General features: G+C 55.3%; 1 protein-coding gene across 1 annotated transcript; it reads right to left on the bottom strand.

Annotated features, from left to right (window-relative positions):
• Nucleotides 1-659: 659 nt before the first annotated feature.
• Nucleotides 660-21,260, bottom strand: LOC103697378 (putrescine hydroxycinnamoyltransferase 1-like). Its single transcript, XM_008779217.6, has 2 exons — nucleotides 20,742-21,260; nucleotides 660-1,828 (listed from the first exon to the last, which is right to left on the bottom strand). The coding sequence occupies exons 1-2, from the start codon at nucleotides 21,150-21,152 to the stop codon at nucleotides 944-946; spliced, it is 1,296 nt and encodes a 431-aa protein (XP_008777439.4). The 5' UTR covers nucleotides 21,153-21,260; the 3' UTR covers nucleotides 660-943.
• Nucleotides 21,261-22,101: the final 841 nt, after the last annotated feature.

Consider the following 22,101-nt stretch of genomic DNA (forward strand, 5'->3'; position numbering starts at 1 on the left):
CTTGCCGGGTTCTGCCTTCTTGGAGCTGGACGGTGGAGAGATGGAGCGTCGGAGGTTCGGAGTCGGAAGAGCCGAGGACGGCGAGGAAAGAGGAGCGGTGCTGGCGTGCTGCGGTGGAGCTTGGAGAGGACTTCGGAGCACTGAGAACCGAGCTTCCGAGTCTGCCGAGAACCAGAGAACGGGAGTCGGGAGATTGGAATTTGGGAGAAGGTTCACCATCACTGGTTCAGCAATAAAAAAGAGAGCACCGGCGGCAGAGAACTGAGAAGGGGGGAGAAAATGCCCGTTGCTTGTCATTTGTCAACTGCCGTAGCCGTTGCGGCGTTGCCCAGCCAGCCTGTCGTCGGGGAGACGCCGAAGGCCGAAGGGGATGCACTGTAGCGGCGTCGCGTCGTCCTGGCTCCTGTCCACTGCCCAGCTACGACTAGCTTAGAAGCTATTCAAGCTAACAGAGGAGTAGAGGACAACCCGATATGCTAGCTCAGCGGCTCAGCCTATGCATTAAATAAAAAAAAAAAAGTGCGGTGGGATGGGGCCTTCCGTGGGTCGGGGGCCTTAGGCGACCGCCTCAGTCGCCTAAGGCCCGAGCCGCCCCTGCCTACTTTACATTACCAAAGTAAGAGTCTCTCATTATTATCCGATTTCTAGCATCGTCATCATATGGTCATTATCAAACCGACCTTTGGATACGTATTTTGGATTAGACTATAGTGCAAATTAATGTACGGGCACACCTTTTGCAGGTTATCACAATCAGGATATTTAAAACTGAATTACGCTGAAACATCAATAAACCCTTAAAATTGCCCAGGCGGAATAAAAAATGACAACCGCCAAAACTCAAATATGCTGAAAGTAAATTCCAGAACCAAACTTATTAGCATGCGAGTCAATAATCCAGCTAAAGAGCGACAAGCACCAGAAGGCAAGAGCTCAAAAAGTTTCAGAAGCCAGCCAACTCGTCATAGAATATCTTCCTGAGCCTCGGCATATTCTCCGGCTCCAGCGCCACCGCCAACGAGAGACCGCCATCGTCTCCGGGGTTGTTCATGATGTACACCAGCCCACTGAATTGCAGGCACGCGCGCCCCATGAACACTGGCTTCCCCCATCCAAAGTCGGCCTCATAGATCGGCAGCCCCTGCCAGCTGATCACCCACAGATCAGTGCCCGGCATCACCCACCTACCCTTCTGCAACCCCCTCACATCCTCGAGCTGCTCCAAGTAGTCTACGAGCGACCGGATGAATTCGTCATTTAATCGAACGGTTGCACCATGGATCATGTCCGCGCTGAACTCGAGTGGATTGGACAAGACTTCTCCGGCCGTGGCAACTGCCGACGTCCTGAAGATGGCGTTGCCGAGATAGCCTTCTGGAAGTGGGGGCTTAACGCGAGCGCGCGCATCGGCGGTCATGTACAGTCGGGTTTCCAGATCGCTTGAAAGCTGGCGAGCCTTGCACGCGCAACGCCACACGTGGGCGACGACCGCTTTGAAGGTGGAGAGGGGCTTCTTGCCGCCGCCGACGTTCTTGAGGGAATTGAGCTGGTTCTTGGATAGCTTTAGGATGGCGGAGTCGAAGGGGCATTTGCTGCCGCTGGAAGGCTTCGCTTGCGGCTTCTGCGAGTATTCGACATGGTCGAGGAGCACGGTCGGTGGAGACCGAGCTCGGAGAAGGGTGCGGTCGAGGTAAGGGGGGACGGCGAGCTCGATGCCTCGGGCAATTTCGGCCCATGAGTTGGCGAAGTGTAGTGCGCCGAGCCCGTCTGCGGCGGTGTGATGCACGGCGGCGCCCAAGCACACCCCACCGCACTTGAAGAACGTTACCTGCAACAATTTGGATACGGTTTCAGATGATGGTTTCTGTGTTTGTTCGTTCGACGAATTCAAGTATTTGTCGAACACAGCTGTGGAAAGAGGACGTAAAGGAGAGCGACCGACTCCACATCGTGATGGGTCCAATTATTACCTCCACATTGTGACGACGTTACCTGATATATGTTTCCAAATCGTTATTACCATTGTAACCGATGGATCGGTGGACGATTGTAGCATAAATTAACCAACTCCACATTGTGATGGGTGATGGGTCCAACTGCAAACCCCTCCAGCCGGATGGGCTAAGACCAAGACAAAAAACTGGTAGGTCATTTGACCCTTTCCAAGGTGGTAGTTGTTGCTGTCGAATCCGAATCGAGATGGGAGTACAGCTCGGACGACCCTAAGATTGGCTGAAGATGAATAGAGCACGTTGGTTAACGCATCGGGTGTTAGTCTCCTCTGCTGGTGGCCTTCAAGAAGTCCGCTTGCCTAAAGTTTCCGACAGAAACTCTCTGATGCCTAAGTAAAAATAATGAGATAATAGTATAAAAAGAAGAGAGTTTCGGAAGAGGGTGACTCTGTGAGTAATATTGCATGTGTTATATCTTGCATACCTAAGGTCCTTAGGCTGCTATTTTATATAGGGGAGCTCATCTTGTTGTTATCTAAGCTAATGGAGCGTGTAATGATGGTCAGGCAACGGTTGGTAATATGACCACAGTGTGGGTGGTAAGCAATACTAGTGGGGCGCAGGCCATGGGGTTACCAATACTGTGAGCTGCCAGAGCTGTCGGTTCTTATGACTATTAGTCTTTGTTGACCCATGTTTATTGTTTTTCTCGGTCGATGGCTCCCTCTAGGTCGGGACCGAAGTTGCTCACCTTAGTTGGTTTGCTGCTCTGCTGGTGCCAAGGTTGTTCTCTTCGGTTCATGTTGGAGGTCAACATGGTAGATCTGGTCCGATATCAAGGTGTCCAACATTTCTCCCATCACTTGTCTCTCACTTCTAAGGCCAAATTCAGCCGATGAAAATCGAGCCATCATCTCGATTGAGAGTGAGACCTTCGTCAGAGGCATTAAGTGTGCCAATTGGTCCGCCCAAAGCGTCAGCAGATCTGGGCCATCTCTAGACATCATCATGCAAGGCAATTCTGCGACTTCATCATTGTGGGGTGACTCCAAGGCATTATTAATTCAATGATCCGGCGGATCACTCACGTCGTACCACGGGTTGACGCGTGGCTTGATCTGCTTGGATAGCCGGACCGACGTTTCGATCGGAACCATCCGTGTGCCCCTATATAAGAGCGTCCCTAACGTTCAACCTCAACTTCTTGCTCCATCTGAGTCCTCTAATGTGCACGCTCTAGGGTGGTGCTCCGGCGAAGTCCTTCATCTCCGAATTCGGTGCCCTCCGTGCTTCTCCATTCTCGGTGGGTTTACGCTCCTTGACTACTCGGTCATTTTCTTGTCTCCTTCGTCTCTTCATTCTTCTTCATCATTCCCATCATGAGTAATAGTGAAGTTAATACCTCGAAGTGGAGTCGGTCGCCGGACCATTCTCCCTAGGCTCGACAGCCATCACCTTCGGCTGAGTCTGAGGTCCAATTGGGACCGGACCATGAGGCATCCATCCTCACATTAGAGGAGATGGACCTCGTCGGACACCAGCATTTTATTCTTTCCGAGTTCGCCTTTGAGCTCATCGGTCCCAATGACCAGGTTACCCCACCTCTTTCTTGGCTCATCTTATACGAGAAGACTCTGTGGGCTAGGCTGAGGCTACCTCTCCATCCCTTTTTTGTCAAGCTAATGAGGGCTTATAGCCTCGTCCCAACCCAATTAGTTCCGAACTCCTGGCAGGTCTTCCTCGTCTTACTCTCTTTTGTTTTCTCTAGGACATCCAGACCTTATTTCTCTTTTTCGGAGGTACTTCACTCTGAAGAAGCATTCTCAGAATAGCAATTAGTGATACTTTTCTCCTCGAAAAGACTGCCAGCTGATCCGAGGTACTCCCTCTTCCATCTAAGGATGGAAAGAGAGGTTCTTCTTTGTTTACTCTGAGTAGTTATGGGGGTTCGAGACTGTGTGAAGGGTACCTCAAACCGACCTAAGTCGGCCCCCAAGGTTTGACTAGTGACAATCAAAGGGTCTTGGATAGGCTTCTAGAATCTCGAGCCAAGATTCCCGCACTGAAGCAGCTGTTGTCCGAGGAGACTCTAATTAACATCGGTCTGAGCCCGGCCGGCCCCTTGGGTAAGCTCCTTCTACACTCTTCCTCTATCTTCCAGCCTTGTTGCATTTCTTTCTGACCTCATCCTTGGTTTTGCAGTTCTCATTACTATGAAAATCGACCTTATGCTAATTCGTCGAGGCTGTCGCCGAGGTCGGGCTCCCCCATAAGAAAAGGCTAAGAGGGGAGCCCTCTTCGTTTGTTACTGCCAAGGTCGGGGTCCCTTAGAAGAAAAGGCCGAGGGGGGAGATCTCCTCGGCTGCTGCCACCGAAGTTGCCACCATGATTGCCATCGAGGCTCTGGCCCCCAAGGCCCATGGCTCGGCTTGGTCTCGCTCGAGATCGCCCGTTCGCAAGGAGTGACCTTCCTCTCTGGGTCGCACCCCCTAGGTTTACTCCCTAGCTGGTCTGTTTGAGAGTCGGACTCAACACTAACAAACTCCATGGTGGCAATGTTGTTCGTCAAGGCTATGCGGATCCCGACAAATAAGAAGGCTGTAGGCTCCATTGACATTGTCGAGTTCTTCGATGAGGCTTTCGCCACGGTCATCTGGGTAGGCCTCTAACTTGCAAATTCCCATGAAGTCTTTTACTTTGGTCACTTACTCTTGTTCTCCTTTCCAGCATGCTCACATGATCACCGAGATGCAGTGAATGGCCTCGAGGCTCTTGAGGCACTGCGCGACACTCAAGGGATAATGGAAAGCTGCCAAAGAGCAGGCCAAGGCTACCAAAGTGAAGGGCAAGTCAGCTGAGGATGAGATTAGGTCAGTAGAAGCCCACGTCTCGGCCGCATAGGCTTAGGCGGAAGTGGAGAAGGCCCAATTTTCTATGTCCAGAGAGGCCCTCAAAGCCGCCGATGAGAGGGTAGTAGAGCCTTCTGCAAGGCTAGCTCAAGTCGAGTAGAGGGCCAACGAGGTCGAGCAGTGAACCAATGAAGCCAATCAGCGAGCTACCGAGGCCAAGGAGTAGGTCTTTCATGCCGAGGCCAAGGTCGCAGAGGTAGTAGAGGAGTACCACGCCTTAGAGAGGAGTTTTGAGACAAAGCCTTGGAGAACATGACACACACCTTCGGGAAGGGCTTCAAGGCATGTCGATCTCAAGTCAATGGCTTTTTTCCGAGATGGACTTCTTCGGCCTCGACGACGACAATGACGATGACAACATTGGTGAAGGCGGGGGTGGTGGAGATGGCGACCCTGTCGATGGCGAAGGTGGCAACTTCGGCCAAGGTGGAGGCGCCGACTGGGGTGAGGGCGAAGTATAAAGTCTCTCGCCTCATCATTTTTTTACTTGCTCTTTCTATTCACTTGGGTAGGCTGAGCTTGATGTACTTTTTTTTTTGTTCAGCCTCTACTCAGGTCAGTGTAAATATTCAAAAGTAATGAAATAAAAAATTTTCCAAAAAATCTGACTTTAGCTTTCATCCTTCCTGCGTACTTTTGCTTGTGTTCAGGTTGTCGCCCCAAGCTTTGACTTTCTATATGGTTCCTTTTATTCGGGCTCTGCCAAGCTCAAAGTATTCACTAAAAGATAATAAAAAGTAGAGAAATTCCTAAAGTATCCATCTCCGGCCTTTATTTGTGTCTGACAACTTCTTTATTTGAGATTGAGTTGTCGCACCAAGCTCTTCCCCTTGTGGGGCTTTAGCATGTCTTGGCTCCTCGGTTGATCTTCACAAAGTTCATCTCACAAAGAATTTTGAGTGTGCTCGGTTGAAGGAAGTCCTAGGTCGGCCCGAGCTGTCTCCTTTCATCCCTGGACTATGGTCTCAAGTAGATTGAGATCCAAGAGGAATTTTGACTGGGCTCGGTCTTCAGTTCGGGCCGTTTCCAACTTAAGGCGGTCGGTCGGCACGCCAAACCTTCGGTATGGGGATATGTATTTTGCTCGGGCCATTTTCGAACTAAGGAGTTCGGTAGGTACATAAGCCTTCAGCGCGAGGGCCAGTCATCCACTTGGGTCGCTCGACCTGAAGATGCCGATTAACACGCCAAGCCTTCCGCACGGCAAATGGTCTTCCACTTGGGTCGTTCAACCTGAAAAGGCCGATTGAAATACCAAGCCTTTGGCGTTGCGCCCGGTATCCTGCTCGGGTCATTCGACCTGAAAAGATCGATTGACATACCAAGCCTTCGACACTGCGACTGATCTCTTGCTTGGGCCATTCGATCTGAAGAGGTCGATTGACACGCCAAGCTTTCCATACGGCAGCCGGTCTTCCACTTGGATCGTTCAATCTGAAGAGGTTGATTGACACATCAAGCCTTTGGCGCGGCGACTGATCTCCTGCTTAGGCTGTTCGACCTGAAAAGGTTGATTGATATGCCAAGCCTTCAGCGCTGTGGCCAGTCTAATCATCTCTGGGGTATGCTCATAGAGGCATCTCTAAAGTTGGCTCCTAGAGAAAATTTGAGTGGGCTCGGTCTTGAGGAAGCCCCAGACGTCCTCGAGGTGTCTCCTTTTTAGGGGCTTAGGTATTCTCAGGTGTCTCCTTTTTAGGGGCCCAGGCGTCCTCGGGGTGTCCCAAATCAAACTGAATTTCCATAGTTGTCAGATCTAAAAGACAAACGCAACAAGAGAATTTTTATTAGAAATAAATTTGGACTACAATATGCCTTACTAATAATAGGTGTGAAGGCTGTCGGAGTTCCAAGCCCATGGCATCGGGGCACCGTCGAGGTGTCTCAACCCGTATGCCAAAGACCTTCAGTTGCTGCATTCTGAGCTCCTTTGAAGGCTTAAGTCTGGTGAAGAGCACCTCATATCTAGTTTCATTTTTCGAGGTGGAGAATTCGAACTGGAGAGTAAACTCCGTGACTACCTCGCCAGGGCCGATAAGTATGGGACCAACCCTGCTGCCCACCAGGCCTAGTGACCCATCCACGTGCAAATTCATGGCCGCTCTATGGTCTTCTTTTTAAGGAGTTCGGTTGCCCGAGGCACTTGGGTTCTCGGCAGATTTGTCAGCGATGGTGTTGTTGATGCCTGCTATCGGATGATTGTTGATTTGCTCCAGAGGCAGCGAATCCAAGGCCGGAGCGGGCGCACCTTGGCCCTGCCGAGCGCGTATATACCAGTCCAACAACCCAAGCTGGATGAGTGCTTTGATTTTATCCTTGAGCTAAACGCACTTCTTGGTGTCGTAGTTGCAGCCTCGGTGGAACCGATAATACTTCTTCTGGTCTCTCTTGGTCACTAGGCATTTCTTCGAATGTGGAGAGTGTAGGTAGCCTTGACCTTCGATCTCCATGAGGATCTAGGTCCTTGAGGTAGTGAGAGGGGTATACCTCTCAAACTTCTGAGGGGGGCTCTTGGGCCATTGCTAATCCCTCTTACGCTGGGGTGAGACACTCCTTGGCTCTCCTCATGCCCCCTCTTACCTCCTCGGGGAGGGAGGGTCTACCGTCAGAAGACTTGCGATATGAGGCCATGGCTTCCTCTGCATTAGTATACTTGCCAGCTCGCACCTGCATTTCGATAAGTCGACGACGAAGCGATTTTTCATAGAGAAGAGGAAGCTTAGCGGCCGCAGGCTGCTCTTCATCATTGACATCGTGACCACTGATCCAGGTCGTGGACCTCCAGTGCCAGCGTATTGAAGTGGTCGATGTATTCTTTAAGAGACTCTTTCTTCCTCTGCTTGATATTGAGCAGTGCATCCAAATCGCGACGTCGTCTTCAGGTGGAGATGAAATGTGTCATAAAGAGGCGAGCGAGTTGTTCGAAGGAGTGGATGGACTTGGGCCGAAGCCCGAAGAACCAGAACTAAGCCGTCTTGCAAACGGTCATAGGGATGCCTTGCAACAGCATGGTGTCGATGGCTCCATGAAGCATCATGAGGGCTTTGAAGGTCTCAAGGTGATCTAGAGGATCTAAGGTACAGTCGTACGAATCTACTAGAGGCATCTTGAACCAAAGTAGGATCGATTCCTCCATGATCTACCTGGTAAAGAGAGGCTCTGAGAAGAAGTTGAGATCATTGTTTGCCCTCGGAGCCTGTCCATTGAGGGCCTAAATTTTTTGGCCCATTTTCTCAATTCTCCTATCGAGGTTGGCATCCCGCTGGGGCGGGAGCTCCACGAGGTAAACAGACGAGAGGCTCTAAATAGTGTCTTCGCAGAAGCGGGGACTTCGAGTGCAGCGCTTCCCATTCCGGCCGGGATTGCTTCGTAGAGTATGCCGGCTTTGATGAGACCACTCCGGATCTTGATGTTGAGAGCGGTGGCTGACCAGGTGCATGTTGTGCGTTGGTGACGGAGGGTGAAGGCTTGGCTGGCTGGATTCCGGTTAGACTGGCTCCGGTCGTGTCGCTACTTACTACAGGCCTTGGATCACCATGGCCAGTGCCTGCACCTGTTGAATGAATTGGTTGAATTGCTCATTGCCTATAGGCACGGCGGGATGTGCAACGATCCTCGGGAGGTTGGAGTGCAACGTTGCAAGGCACGTGATGCACCTTGGGCTCCTCACGACTTCATGCTTGTTGTCTCTTCGCTAGATGTCGATGTAGTTGGGGCAAGGTCCTTTCTCTAGCGCCATCTATTGCCACCAAATCTAAACCGATGTGAGAGCGCGCTTGGACAACCTTGTGGTTAGCTGGAGGCTGGTTGACACGTTGGGTGCCGGTCTCCTTCGTTGGTGGCCAGCAAGAAATCCACTTGCTGGAAAGTTTCCGACGAGGGATCCTGCAATATATAAGTCAGAATAACGAGGCAACAGTATGGAAGGAAGAGAGTTTCAGTAGAGGGTGACTATTAGGAATATTGCATGTGTTATATCTTGCGTACTTGAGGTCCCTTGGGCTAGCTCTTTATGTAGGGGAGCTCATCTTGTCGTTACTTGACCTGACGTGGCATGTAATGATGGCCAGATAACGACCGATAGTACAACCGCGGTATGGGAGTAAGTCTGCGTGGGCAGGAAGCAGCACTGGTGGGGCACAGGCCGTGGTGCTGCCATGACTGTGAGCTGCCAGAGCTGTCGGTTGTTATGACTGTCAGACTTTGTCGATACGTATTGATTAAATTATGGCTCCAATATCCACATCGAAACTGACCTAGCTAAAGATTGGGTTTGGCCAAGCGGATTGGGTTGAGAGTTCACATAAGTAGTGTTTGGTTAGCTAGATCCAAGTTTGAACTTGTTTTTCCTTGGGCTGGGTTTGGGTCAGGCTTTTTGGGTAGGAACGATGCTTTGTGTACCCTAGCAAGTACCCCAAAGCTTACCTTGACAGGGTTTTTTGTGAACCTGCGGGAGTAAAATGGGTACTATAGTCCCTTCCAAACCACCTACCCATTGTGTATGGGGTACTAAGCCGGGTCTGCCCTCATCTTGGCTACACATTGGTGTACACACAGTAGTAATTTGGTTAAATATATATCTTCATATCTACAAGCATTGGGTTGATGCAATCGCAATTGGATTGTAGGAATCAGAAGTATATAATGTATACCATATAGCTACTTATCATAGCTGTTGCTGGTGGTCCAAACCGAGAACGATTGGCACTGCGGTGTGAACGGGGTTCCGTCTGAGTTGTCTTGGTTGGCGTTGGTTGCGCTCCACCTTCCGCCAAGAAACCTGCAAACAAGCCTTGCACCACCACCAGGGTGGTGATGGCCCTCCGACGGTCAAGTCAGAGGAGATTGGAGGAGGAGGAGAGGTGATAATCGCAAGTAAGAGAGTGCTCTGGAAGATATTGCTCACCTCCCCCCCTTTCTCCCCCCAGCCGCATATATACCTGGCTGGGGGGTCTCTCAGGGGGGTTCGTTATCGTGGGGCACGATGGTGTGGCCACTGACATGGCCGTTACAGGGCGTCGTGGAGCAGCACCGGGTACGGCCACGTCAGGGCATAGTGGGGCTCCGCTTTGTACGGCTGATGCAGGAGATCGTGGAGCAGCATCGGATACAGCCGTTGCAGGGAGTAGTGGAGCAGGAGGCCGCGGCGTGCCTCTGGGGAATAGCCTGTCGTTATCAAGAGATCTCCGACTCGGGGTCGGAGCGCTGGATCAAGGGGCAGCCGACTCGGGGTCGGGCTGCGGAGCCGAGGACGTCCGACTCGGGGTCGGATTGCTGGATCAAAGGGCAGCCGACTCGGGGTCGGGCTGCGGAGCCGAGGACGTCCGACTCGGGGTCGGAGCGCTGGATCAAAGGGCAGCCGACTCGGGGTCGGGCTGCGGAGCCGAGGATGTCCGACTCGGGGTCGGATTGCTGGATCAAAGGGCAGCCGACTCGGGGTCGGGCTGCGGAGCCGAGGATGTCCGACTTGGGGTCGGATTGCTGGATCAAAGGGCAGCCGACTCGGGGTCGGGCTGCGGAGCCGAGGACGTCCGACTCGGGGTCGGAGCGCTGGATCAAAGGGCAGCCGACTCGGGGTCGGGCTGCGGAGCCGAGGATGTCCGACTCGGGGTCGGATTGCTGGATCAAAGGGCAGCCGTAGTCTTCCTGGACGCGCGTGCCGGTCACGTGGGGCATGGCGGCTTATTTCCCCCGTAACAGTAGCCCCCCACTTCCGAGCCTGGAACCAGAAGGGGAACAGGTGAAGGGAGTGATGTTTCGGGATTGCCGCCGTTCCTCGGAGAGGCGCGCGCGCTTCGAGCTCCCCGCCCTTTTTATGGCGTATGGCGGTTATTGCCGACCTGGCAGTCTGAGGATTTCGGCGGACATCCTTCCTTAATGGTGTCGATTCACCTTTGGGGCGCGAGCGACCCTTCGGCAGCCAGGCGTCCTCTGGCGTCATCGAGGCGTCACTTGCCTTTCCGCCTATTTAATCGGGGGCCTTTTCCCGTCCGTCTTCTTCTTTACAGATATTTTCAAGTTTCCCCTTTGCGCAGCTGTTGCTGCCGTCGGACTGTTCACTTGTTTCTCCTTTGGCGCTCTCGGAGCCGTTCTTACCTCTTTTCCGGTGAGTTTTCCCCATTCTTCTACTTAGGGCTCTCCATACTTTCCCCTCTTATACTAGTGTACTCCAGTCGCTCCGGTCTCTCCCCCCTTCCTGTCCCCGTCCTGACCGTAGGTTTATTGGCCATTAGGAATGGGCGAAGTGAGAGCAGACCAAATTAAGTCGGAGCTGGTCGCCACAGACTTAGACAGACTCGTGGCTCGGTACCACCTTCCCGAGGCCTGCAACGCCACGCTCCCGGGGCCTGAGGAGAGGATGTCCCATCCTCCTCCAGGGAAGATCGCCATCAATGAGGGCATTCTCCAGGCCGGGTTCCGCTTTCCCCCTTCGGACTTGGTCATGCAGGTGCTACGGGGTTTAAGAGTGGCACCGACGCAACTGGTGCCGAACTCGTGGCGGGCCCTGACGGTCTTCCAGGTTCTCTGCCGTATGCACGAGATCCCCGCCACCCTGAATGTTTTTTGGGAGTTCTACAGCCTGAGCGGCCACCCCCAGGACAAAGGGTGGTGGTGCTTCGCAGCGCGGCGAGGATGCGGCCTTGTCAAGGAGGCTCCTACCTCCATTCACAAATGGAAGGAGCGCTTCTTTTTTTTTTTGTATACCGGCGTTTTGCCAAATTGTATGGGCCTCGGCCCTGAAACAATGAAAATTAATGCAAGTTGAATGTTTCTTCATCTCGCCTTCGTCCTTCTTTTTCTTTTAACTCTCGGTAGCGTCTTGCTGACTCCTGGCTCCCGAAATTCTTCCGGCGCTAGGCCAGGCATCCGAGGGTTAGGCCTCAGGAAACTCTTCCGGCGCTAAGCCAGGCATCCGAGGGTTGGGCCTCGGAAAATTCTTCCGGCGCTAAGCCAGGCATCCGAGGGTTAGGCCTCGGGAAATTCTTCCGGCGCTAAGCCAGGCATCCGAGGGTTAGGCCTCAGGAAATTCTTCCGGCGCTAAGCCAGGCATCCGAGGGTTAGGCCTCAGAAAATTCTTCCGGCGCTAAGCCAGGCATCCGAGGGTTAGGCCCCAGGAAATTCTTCCGGCGCTAAGCCAGGCATCCGAGGGTTAGGCCTCAGGAAACTCTTCCTGCGCTAAGCCAGGCATCCGAGGGTTAGGCCTCAGGAAATTCCACTCGTTGGTCGACCAAGGCTGACGCATGCCGAGGCAACTGGTCGGGGCTTCAGGCTAGTCTGCTCCCGGGATGGTCATCGGGTTAGCCTGGCATCCGAGGGCCGAGCCTCGGGACCTTCCACTCGTTGGTCGGCCAAGGCTGGCGCAAGCCGAGGCGACCGGTCGGGGCTTCCGGCTAGTCTGCTCCCGGGATGATCATCGGGCTAGCCAGGCATCCGAGGGCCGTCAAGCCTCAGGAAATTCCGCTCGTTGGTCGGCCAAGGCTGGCGCAAGCCGAGGCGACCGGTCGGGGCTTCAGGCTAGTCTGCTCCCGGGATGATCGTCGGGTTAGCCTGGCATCCGAGGGCCGTCAAGCCTCAGGAAATTCCGCTCGTTGGTCGGCCAAGGCTGGCGCAAGCCGAGGCGACCGGTCGGGGCTTCAGGCTAGTCTGCTCCCGGGATGATCGTCGGGTTAGCCTGGCATCCGAGGGTTGTCAAGCCTCAGGAAATTCCGCTCGTTGGTCGGCCAAGGCTGGCACAAGCCGAGGCGACCGGTCGGGGCTTCAGGCTAGTCTGCTCCCGGGATGATCGTCGGGTTAGCCTGGCATCCGAGGGCCGAGCCTCGGGACATTCCGCTCGTTGGTCGGCCAAGGCTGGCACAAGCCGAGGCGACCGGTCGGGGCTTCAGGCTAGTCTGCTCCCGGGATGATCGTCGGGTTAGCCTGGCATCCGAGGGTCGAGCCTCGGGACATTCCACTCGTTGGTCGGCCAAGGCTGGCGCAAGCCGAGGCGACCGGTCGGGGCTTCCGGCTAGTCTGCTCCCGGGATGATCATCGGGCTAGCCAGGCATCCGAGGGCCGAGCCTCGGGAAATTCCGCTCGCTGGTCGTGCGCTTGTCGCTCGCTGCCCGACGGGGTTTCTCCGTGGCCAGCCGCGATCATGTTTCTCCTTTTCTCTAAGCGTTGCCTGGGGGAACACGAGAAGGGCATTAAACGCTAATTAATGCGTTACCTGGGAAATCGGATCGCCAGCTGCTGCTTGCGAGGAGTGTTAGTTGAGCGGCCGCGATACGCGGGTTCTTCGAGGAGGATACGGCCTGGGCGCGAGCGGAGATATGTGGACCTAGGGGTACATGACACCCGGATTGTCCTGCACAAAGAATGCGGTTTAAGGAGAATGACGCTTAGGAAATCGCGGGGAGATACGCCTCGGGAGCCGGAACGGCTCCGGTTTCAATGCGCCTGCATTTATTGGAGCCACCCGCATCGGAACGACCAGGGGGCCGCAGTTTGGCTATAAATACAGGTGCAGGTACGATGGAGTTTGCCAAGCCGGAACTGTTCAGGTTGCCATGGATCGCGGACCTCCTCCTTGGCATATGACTGAGAGACTCCTGTTGAAGGAAAGGGGAGGCGCTCCCCTTGCGACTTCAGCCAACTAGCCGTTTCATCTGGGATCAACAAGGAGGGTCTTCCCGGCGGAACTCCGCTCTAGGCGTTTCATCCGGGATCACATCTCCCCTCCTTGAAGTTCAGCCTCCCGATTGAGCTCTGCACCAGACGCTCAGTCCGGGACCGCGCCTCCATATGCTCTTCCCCCTCGAATTCCTTCTCTTTCCTACCACTGGGGAGGATGGGAATATCCTTTGGAGGCGGCGTTCCCCTGGGGGCAGCGGGAGCTTCTTCTGCGGCGGCTCCTCGTCTTTTTGGTGAGGTGCTGGATGGCGCCTCCGGTTAGAAGCACCCACTTCCGGTGGGATTGCAGCTGCTTTGGGTTGAGGGTTTGGGATCCTCGGTCCTCAGCTCCACGGATTCTCCACCTCTTCTTTGCTTTCTTTACTCCCTAATTCCCCTCTGGGAATTCCTTGTAATCACACGAGCACGCCATTGTAACCAGAAATTATTGAAATGAAAAGTGTTGCACCTTTTCAAATTGTCTTTCTGGCCTTGTTGTTCTACTGGTAATACATCTGCAGGTTAGCGGAATTCCAGCCCCTTGGAATTTCTCGGCCATCTAGGGCTTCCAACTGGTAGGAGCCAGGTCGGTTTACCCAACGAACTTTATACGGGCCTTCCCAATTCGGCGCTAGCTTCCCACCTTCCGTAGGTTGAGATGCCTTAGCTCGCCTCAGCACCAGATCTCCAATTCTGAAAAGCTTCGGTCGGACTTTGGAGTTGTAATATCGGGCCACCCTCCGCTGATACATTGCCATCCGAACCTGCGCCATTTCCCTTGCTTCTTCCAAGAGATCCAGGTTCCCTCGGAGTTGCTCCGAGTTGGCCTCGGGTCGGTGTGCGGCTACCCGAGGTGAGGGAAGTCCGAGCTCTACGGGGACAACGGCTTCCGTGCCATAGGTTAGGCTGAAAGGCGTTTCCCCGGTAGGAGTCCGATGCGTGGTCCGATACGCCCAAAGGACATTCTCGAGTTCCTCGACCCAAGCTTGCCCCGTCCGTCCGATCCGCGCTTTGATACCTTGGAGGATTGTCCGATTTGTGACCTCGGCCTCGCCGTTGGTTTGGGGATGCGACACGGACGTGAACCGATGTTCGATCCCGAACTCCTCGCAGAAGTCTCGGAAATGCTTGTTATCAAACTGTCGACCGTTATCCGAGATGAGGACCCGAGGTACCCCAAATCGGACAATGATGTTCTTCTTTACGAACTTCCGGACTTGCGCCTCCGTGATGGTGGCCAGTGGCTCTGCCTCCACCCACTTGGTGAAGTAGTCGATGGCGACAATCAAAAATTTCCGCTGGGCCGAAGCGATGGGGAATGGTCCGAGGATATCCATTCCCCACTGTGCAAAGGGCCAGGGGGCGGTGATTGGCGCCAAGGGAACAGAGGGGACTCTCTGGATGTTGGCGTGGCGCTGGCAGGCGTCGCATTTCCGTACGTGATCCTTTGAGTCTTCCAATAAGGTCGGCCAATAGTAGCCTTGCCTCATGATCTTATGTGCCAGGGACCTAGCCCCCAGGTGCGATCCGCAGATGCCTTCGTGGACTTCGCTGAGGGCGTAAGCCGCTTCCGAAGGGCGGAGGCACCTTAAGAGGGGGGCGGTGAACGAGGTCCGATACAGCCTCCCTTCGTAGAGTACGTAGTGGGCGGACTTCATAACAAGTCGCCGAGCTTGATCTTCATCTTCGGGGAGGATCCCTTCGGCGAGGTAAGCTACAAGCGGGTCCATCCAAGATGGTTCCGGATCAATTGCCATTACCGCTTCAGCCTCGCCGATGCTCGGGGCATCTAGGGTCTCCAGGTATATCGCCCTTGACAAGTTGTGTGCCTCAGCGCCCACCAAGCGGGACAACCTGTCGGCCCTAGCATTTTCGCTCCTTGGGACCTGCTGAATGTCAATACTGCCGAGGTCGGGAATGAGTGCTTGCACCTTCCGGACGTAGCTCTGCATGGTCGGGCTCCGTGCCTCGAACTCCCCTCGAACCTGCCCGACCACCAGCTGGGAGTCGGTGAAGACCTTCAGACGCCGGATGCCGAGCTCCTTGGCGAGTTTGAGTCCCGTGACTAGGGCCTCGTACTCCGCCTCATTGTTGGTCACTGGAAATCCGAACCTCAAGGCATACTCGGCTATCACTCCATCGGGATTGGTAAGGACCAGCCCAGCCCCTCCACCTTCAGGGTTCGACGACCCGTCAATGTGGAGCGTCCAGATCGGGAGATCGAGGCTGGGTGTTTCCGGCGGCCTAGGTTCCGCCTCCTGCACAGTGCACTCAGCGAGAAAGTCCGCGAGCACCTGGGCCTTGATGGCGGGCCGGGGCTGGTAGCGGATGTCGAACTCACCAAGTTCTACTGCCCACTTCACCAGCCGTCCCGCATTCTCAGGATTGCTGAGGATCTGCCGCAGTGGTTGATCGGTCAAAAGGGTGACAGAATGAGCCTGGAAATAGGGGCGAAGCCTCCTGGTCGCAGTCAGCAGCGCGAAGGCGATCTTTTCAGCCTTCGTGTACCGCGTCTCGGCATCCCGGAGGACTCGGCTGGTGTAGTACACGGGCTTCTGAAGTTTTGCCTCTTCCCGAACCAGTACTGCGCTGACTGCGGTTGGGGAGACCGCCAGGTAAAGGTAGAGCATCTCCCCCTCTTGCGGCTTGGACAGCAGGGGAGGAGACGCCATGTACTCCTTGAGCTGGTCGAACGCCACTTGACATTCAGCCGTCCAGAGGAAGTCTTTCGGGCGCTTCAACACCTTGAAGAACGGTTGGCAGCGTTCGGCCGATTTTGCCACAAATCGTCCGAGCGCGGCGACCCTTCCAGCGAGCTCCTGAACCTCCTTCACTTTGGTCGGAGGGGACATATCTTGGATGGCCTTGATTTTGTCCGGGTTGGCCTCGATCCCCCGCTGGTTGACAATGAAGCCGAGGAACCTTCCGGCCGAAGCACCAAAGGCGCACTTCGCTGGGTTTAGCTTCTTACGAAACTTCCGCAAGGTGGCGAAGGTCTCCTCCAGATCCGCAATGTGCTGATCCGCATGGCGGCTCTTTACCAGCATATCGTCCACGTACACCTCCATGTTCCGGCCGATCTGCTCCTTGAAGATTTTATTGACGAGGCGCTGGTAAGTAGCGCCAGCGTTCTTCAGACCGAAGGGCATTACCTTGTAACAGTACAGCCCCCTGTCTGTTATGAAGGCCGTTTTCTCCTCGTCCTGTGGAGCCATCATTATTTGGTTGTAGCCGGAGAAGGCGTCCATGAAAGACAGCAGCTGATATCCGGAAGTCGCGTCGACCAGTTGGTCTATTCGCGGAAGCGGAAAGCTATCCTTGGGGCACGCCTTGTTCAGGTCGGTGTAGTCGACGCACATCCTCCACTTCCCGCTCGCCTTCCGGACAAGTACGACGTTTGCCAGCCACTCGGGGTAGCTCACTTCCCTTATGAAACCTGCCTCCAAGAGTTTGTCTACCTCCTGGTCGACCACCCGGATCCGATCCGGGGCACAGTGTCTCTTCTTTTGCTTTACTGGTCGGTGGGTCGGGTCGACGTTGAGGGCGTGAGAAATGACCTCCGGGTCGATCCCAGGTACATCGGCCGCCGACCAGGCAAACACATCAGCATTGGCTCGGAGGAATTCCACTAACCGGAGTCGAGCTTCCAAGTCGAGGTTGGCACCGACCCGGACCGTGCGGTCCGGGCGGCCTTCTTCGAGGGGAACTTCGATTACGCCCTCGGCCGGCTCCCCGTGCCGCAAGGCCACTTCGTCTCTGGCGTCAAGGGACTCGACGCTTAGGGCCTCCATGGGCTTCTTCCCTTTGAGAATTGCTAGGAAATACTGCCGTGCGGTTGGTTGGTCACCTCGGACCTCTCCAATCCCGGCCGCCGTGGGGAACCGCATGAGCAAATGGTAGGTAGAAACCACCGCGCGAAGGGCGTTCAGTCCGGGTCGTCCGAGGATAGCGTTGTAGGCCGAGGGGACACGGACGACCAAGAACCCGAGTCGCACCGTGGCTTCTGCGGGTGCAACGCCCGCAGTCACAGGCAGCTCAATGACACCTTCGGCCGAGATAGCGTCTCCAGTGAATCCTATGAGGGGGGTGGATGTTTTGTGCAACAATTGTCGGGACAAGCTCATCTTTTGGAAGGCCTCGTAATACAAAATATCAGCTGAGCTTCCACTATCCACAAGAACACGCCTTACATCATAGTTCGCCATAGTGAGAGAGATCACCATGGCGTCATCGTGGGGAGTCTGAACCCCCTTTACATCTTCATCACAAAAAACGATTACATTTCCGACCCGCTGCCTCTTCGCGACGGCCACTCCTGATGCTTCCGCCGAGCCCCCTGCGTTCCTCACGGGCCGAGAGCAGCCCCCAGTGATGGTGTGGATCACTCCCGCAACGGGTCGATTCTGCTCCCGAGGCTCCTGAGGGGCCGGGTCGGCCGGACGCGGGTCTGCCGGGGGACGTCGGTCGTTTACATATCGACCGAGACGCCCTCGGCGAATGAGAGCCTCGATCTCGTCCCGAAGCTGGAAGCAGTCTTCGGTATCGTGGCCGTGGTCTCGGTGGTACTCACAGTACGCCCGAGAAGGCCTCCTCCCAGGGATCTTCTTCATCTGCCTCGGGACCGGGAGGTCCTCCCGCCCCTTGACCTCCATGAGGATCTGGGCCCGGGGGGCCAGGAGTGGGGTGTACCGGTTGAAGCGTCGGTGTGGAGAACGAGGGCGTGTGGCGCCGTGGTTCCTTGCTGGTGACGGGCTTCTGCGCCGGCGTTGAGGCGTCGGGCTCCTCCTCTGGGGTGCCTCTTTTCGCCTTTTCTTCCCGGGCTTTAGAGGGGCCTCGGCGGCCTCCTTGTTCCGGTGGGAGGCTGCCTCCTCGGCGTCTGCATACTGGTTTGCCCGAGATAACAGCTCCGGGAAGCTCCGCGGTAGGCGTTTGTCCAGGGAGAAGGTGAGTCTGCCCTTCCGGAAGCCACGCTTCAGGGCTGAGAGAGCCACTTCCTGGCTCAGGTTCCGGACCTTCAGTGTAGCCTTGTTGAAGCGGGTGAGATAATCCCGCAGGCTTTCTCCCTCGTTTTGCCGGACATCAAAGAGGGAGTCGGAGACCAGTCGCCGCCTGCTACTGACGGCGAAATGGCTGATGAAGAAGCGGGTGAACTGGTCGAAGGACTGGATGGAGTTAGCCTCCAGGCCGGCGAACCATGCCCTTGCCGGGCCACGGAGGGTCGCCGGGAAGGCCTTGCAGAGGAGCGGATCCGATGCTCCATGGAGGAGCATAAGAGTCCTGAAACTCTCCACGTGGTCCCGCGGGTCCGCCGCCCCGTCGTAGGGTTCGATCGCCGGCATTTTGAACCCCGGCGGGTTCGGGGTCCGCAGGATCCTCGAGGCAAGCGCCGGCTGGGAGGAGATCTCCAAGTCAGCGAAGGGATCTTTGGAGTGGCCCTTCAGGACCTGGAGCTGTCTGTGGAGATCGTCCACCCGCCGGTCCAGGGAGCGCGACCGGTGGGTGGGGGACAAGGAGCGGCGCGAGGGGGACCGACTGGAGTGCGGGCCCCTCGAGGACTGGGGTGTCTGAGAACGCGCCCGGGTCCGCCTCTCGTACCCCGCACAGCTCCGATGAGAAGGTCCTGGCAGAATGGACCGCACTCGAGAATCCTCCTCGCGCCGGCGCTCCTCTCCATGGGAGAGGAAGGAGCGCGGGTTGTGAGGAAGAGGCGAGTGCTCGGGGGGCAGCGGCTCCTGAGCCCGTTGCGGCACCCGAGAGATCACACCCTGCAGATTCTGCACTGCCTCCGCGAGGGTGCGAACCTGCTGGGCTAGCTGGTCGAACTGAGCAGCTTCGACCGTCTGAATGGGAGAAGGGGCGGTGGAATGCTGCTGAGAGTGCGTTGGGGACGCAGCAGCCTCTCGGCCGGAGGCGCGAGAGGCTCCGCGACCGGAAGCATTGGAAGCTCCACGACCACCTCGCCGTGCCATTACGATCGTTCTAAGATTCGTCCCTTCCTCTAGCGCCAACTGTTGCTGGTGGTCCAAACCGAGAACGATTGGCACTGCGGTGTGAACGGGGTTCCGTCTGAGTTGTCTTGGTTGGCGTTGGTTGCGCTCCACCTTCCGCCAAGAAACCTGCAAACAAGCCTTGCACCACCACCAGGGTGGTGATGGCCCTCCGACGGTCAAGTCAGAGGAGATTGGAGGAGGAGGAGAGGTGATAATCGCAAGTAAGAGAGTGCTCTGGGAGATATTGCTCACCTCCCCCCCTTTCTCCCCCCAGCCGCATATATACCTGGCTGGGGGGTCTCTCAGGGGGGTTCGTTATCGTGGGGCACGATGGTGTGGCCACTGACATGGCCGTTACAGGGCGTCGTGGAGCAGCACCGGGTACGGCCACGTCAGGGCATAGTGGGGCTCCGCTTTGTACGGCTGATGCAGGAGATCGTGGAGCAGCATCGGATACAGCCGTTGCAGGGAGTAGTGGAGCAGGAGGCCGCGGCGTGCCTCTGGGGAATAGCCTGTCGTTATCAAGAGATCTCCGACTCGGGGTCGGAGCGCTGGATCAAGGGGCAGCCGACTCGGGGTCGGGCTGCGGAGCCGAGGATATCCGACTCGGGGTCGGATTGCTGGATCAAAGGGCAGCCGACTCGGGGTCGGGCTGCGGAGCCGAGGACGTCCGACTCGGGGTCGGAGCGCTGGATCAAAGGGCAGCCGACTCGGGGTCGGGCTGCGGAGCCGAGGATGTCCGACTCGGGGTCGGATTGCTGGATCAAAGGGCAGCCGACTCGGGGTCGGGCTGCGGAGCCGAGGATGTCCGACTCGGGGTCGGATTGCTGGATCAAAGGGCAGCCGACTCGGGGTCGGGCTGCGGAGCCGAGGACGTCCGACTCGGGGTCGGAGCGCTGGATCAAAGGGCAGCCGACTCGGGGTCGGGCTGCGGAGCCGAGGATGTCCGACTCGGGGTCGGATTGCTGGATCAAAGGGCAGCCGTAGTCTTCCTGGGCGCGCGTGCCGGTCACGTGGGGCATGGCGGCTTATTTCCCCCGTAACAATAGCAAAATCCCTAGGAATTTAGAGCATTTCATGTGATACCTACGTTAGATCAGCCCCATCTTGGAGGCAAATCGAGCACAAATTATAGATAAACTTCCAACTAATATTAGAATAACAATGAAGCATCAAAGATAGAAGAGTTTGCTGTTAAAGAAAGGAGAAGAAATATTGAAATAAAGAAACAGAAGAAAACTGACCTGAAACATGACTAAGATGCACGGTGGGTCGCCGGACTCCACCGACGGCACCAGCAACTGCCTCATCTCCGTCGATGGCGCGAAGTCCCCAAACTCATCAACCGTCGAGTCGGAGCGGGCAACGACGAAGAGAACCCCCTCCCCTGTGCACTGGATCTCGACCCGGCCCTCCCGGCTCACCCCAAGCCGGCCGGCCAGCGGGTAGAATGGCACCAAAGCCTTGCCCAGAGCCGCCTTCATGGCCTCCGCCGAGAAGAAGTTGGGGGCCCCGTTGGGCCGGTAGAAATAGACCGTTGGCGTGTGACCCCGGGCCACCAATAGATCCAGGTTTGATAGCCAGATCTCATGCTTTGGGGTGTCGTCGCTCGGAGTCACCAAGCCGGTCTCCAATATCTCCACCGTCTTCCCCATTCTTCGAACTGATGCTATCTCTCCTCCTCTATCGGTAGTGTTGTAACGGAGCCCCTACCGGATCCTGTTATCTGTGGGAATAAAATAGTTACGAAATTTTTTTAAGACACTCAGGCCCCTACATCAGTGATTTAAATGTGCGGTCCCCCCATGATAAGGTGTCCCGCAAGAGAAATTATATCCCATATCTGGTGTACCAGCTCAACGGTGCACCAAACCAATTACTTTCCCCTTACTTCTCCCAACAATATAAAAGGGAACCGGAAGAAACCAAAAGAAAGTATAAAAAAGAACGTCAAAAGAAAGTATAAAAAAAAAGAACGTCAAAAGAAATTATAAGAAAAAAATTTATTCAGCCCCTAATCTCCACTCTCATTCATGACCGTATCTCCTTTTCCTTTTTCTTCTTCTAGAACGAATAAATCATACAATGCGGATATAAATATATTTAATTTTTTTTTAAAATAACAAATTTTGACATGCACCGGATAACTTTTCTTTTCCGTCCAAAAAATATCTTCAAAATAGTTAACTACATAAGATACTATCCAAATCACTGCTCTTTTTTTTTTTTTTTTTTTGGGTGGGGGGGGGGGGGGGAGGGTGAATCATATCTCACGAGTACGGCTTCTTGGGCAATCCTTCTCCAACTCTACCGCCTTCTCTTTCTGGAGCTTGACAATTCCTCTAACCCCTGCAAGTCCAAGCTTGGTCCCTCCGGCCAAATTGACACATGTCTCGTTTCTGGATCCACGCGGTCCCCCGTCGGGCATTTGTCGTCATCGGAGGAAGAGGCCGCCTGGGTGTACGTCCGAGTTCACATGGGCGACGTGGATGCATTATTTCCAAGGGATAAGGGAGCGTAGGCCGTGCCGAGACGCACGATATAGACGGCGGGCATTGGAAGCGATACGCTACAAATAATCCTTCAAATTATATAGTGACACGT

Source organism: Phoenix dactylifera, chromosome 2 (assembly GCF_051530095.1).
Source record: "Phoenix dactylifera cultivar Ajwa chromosome 2, Ajwa_hap1_PhDact_Kaust_v1.1, whole genome shotgun sequence".
NCBI lineage: Eukaryota > Viridiplantae > Streptophyta > Magnoliopsida > Arecales > Arecaceae > Phoenix > Phoenix dactylifera.

Bases quoted from the DNA above. Each gene is read 5' to 3' on its own strand.
- LOC103697378 (XM_008779217.6), bottom strand. From the start codon at position 21,152: ATGGGGAAGACGGTGGAGATATTGGAGACCGGCTTGGTGACTCCGAGC. The intron at 1,829-20,741 runs GTCAGTTTTCTT...AAATTGTTGCAG, and splicing joins GCATCTTAGTCATGTTTCAG to GTAACGTTCTTCAAGTGCGG.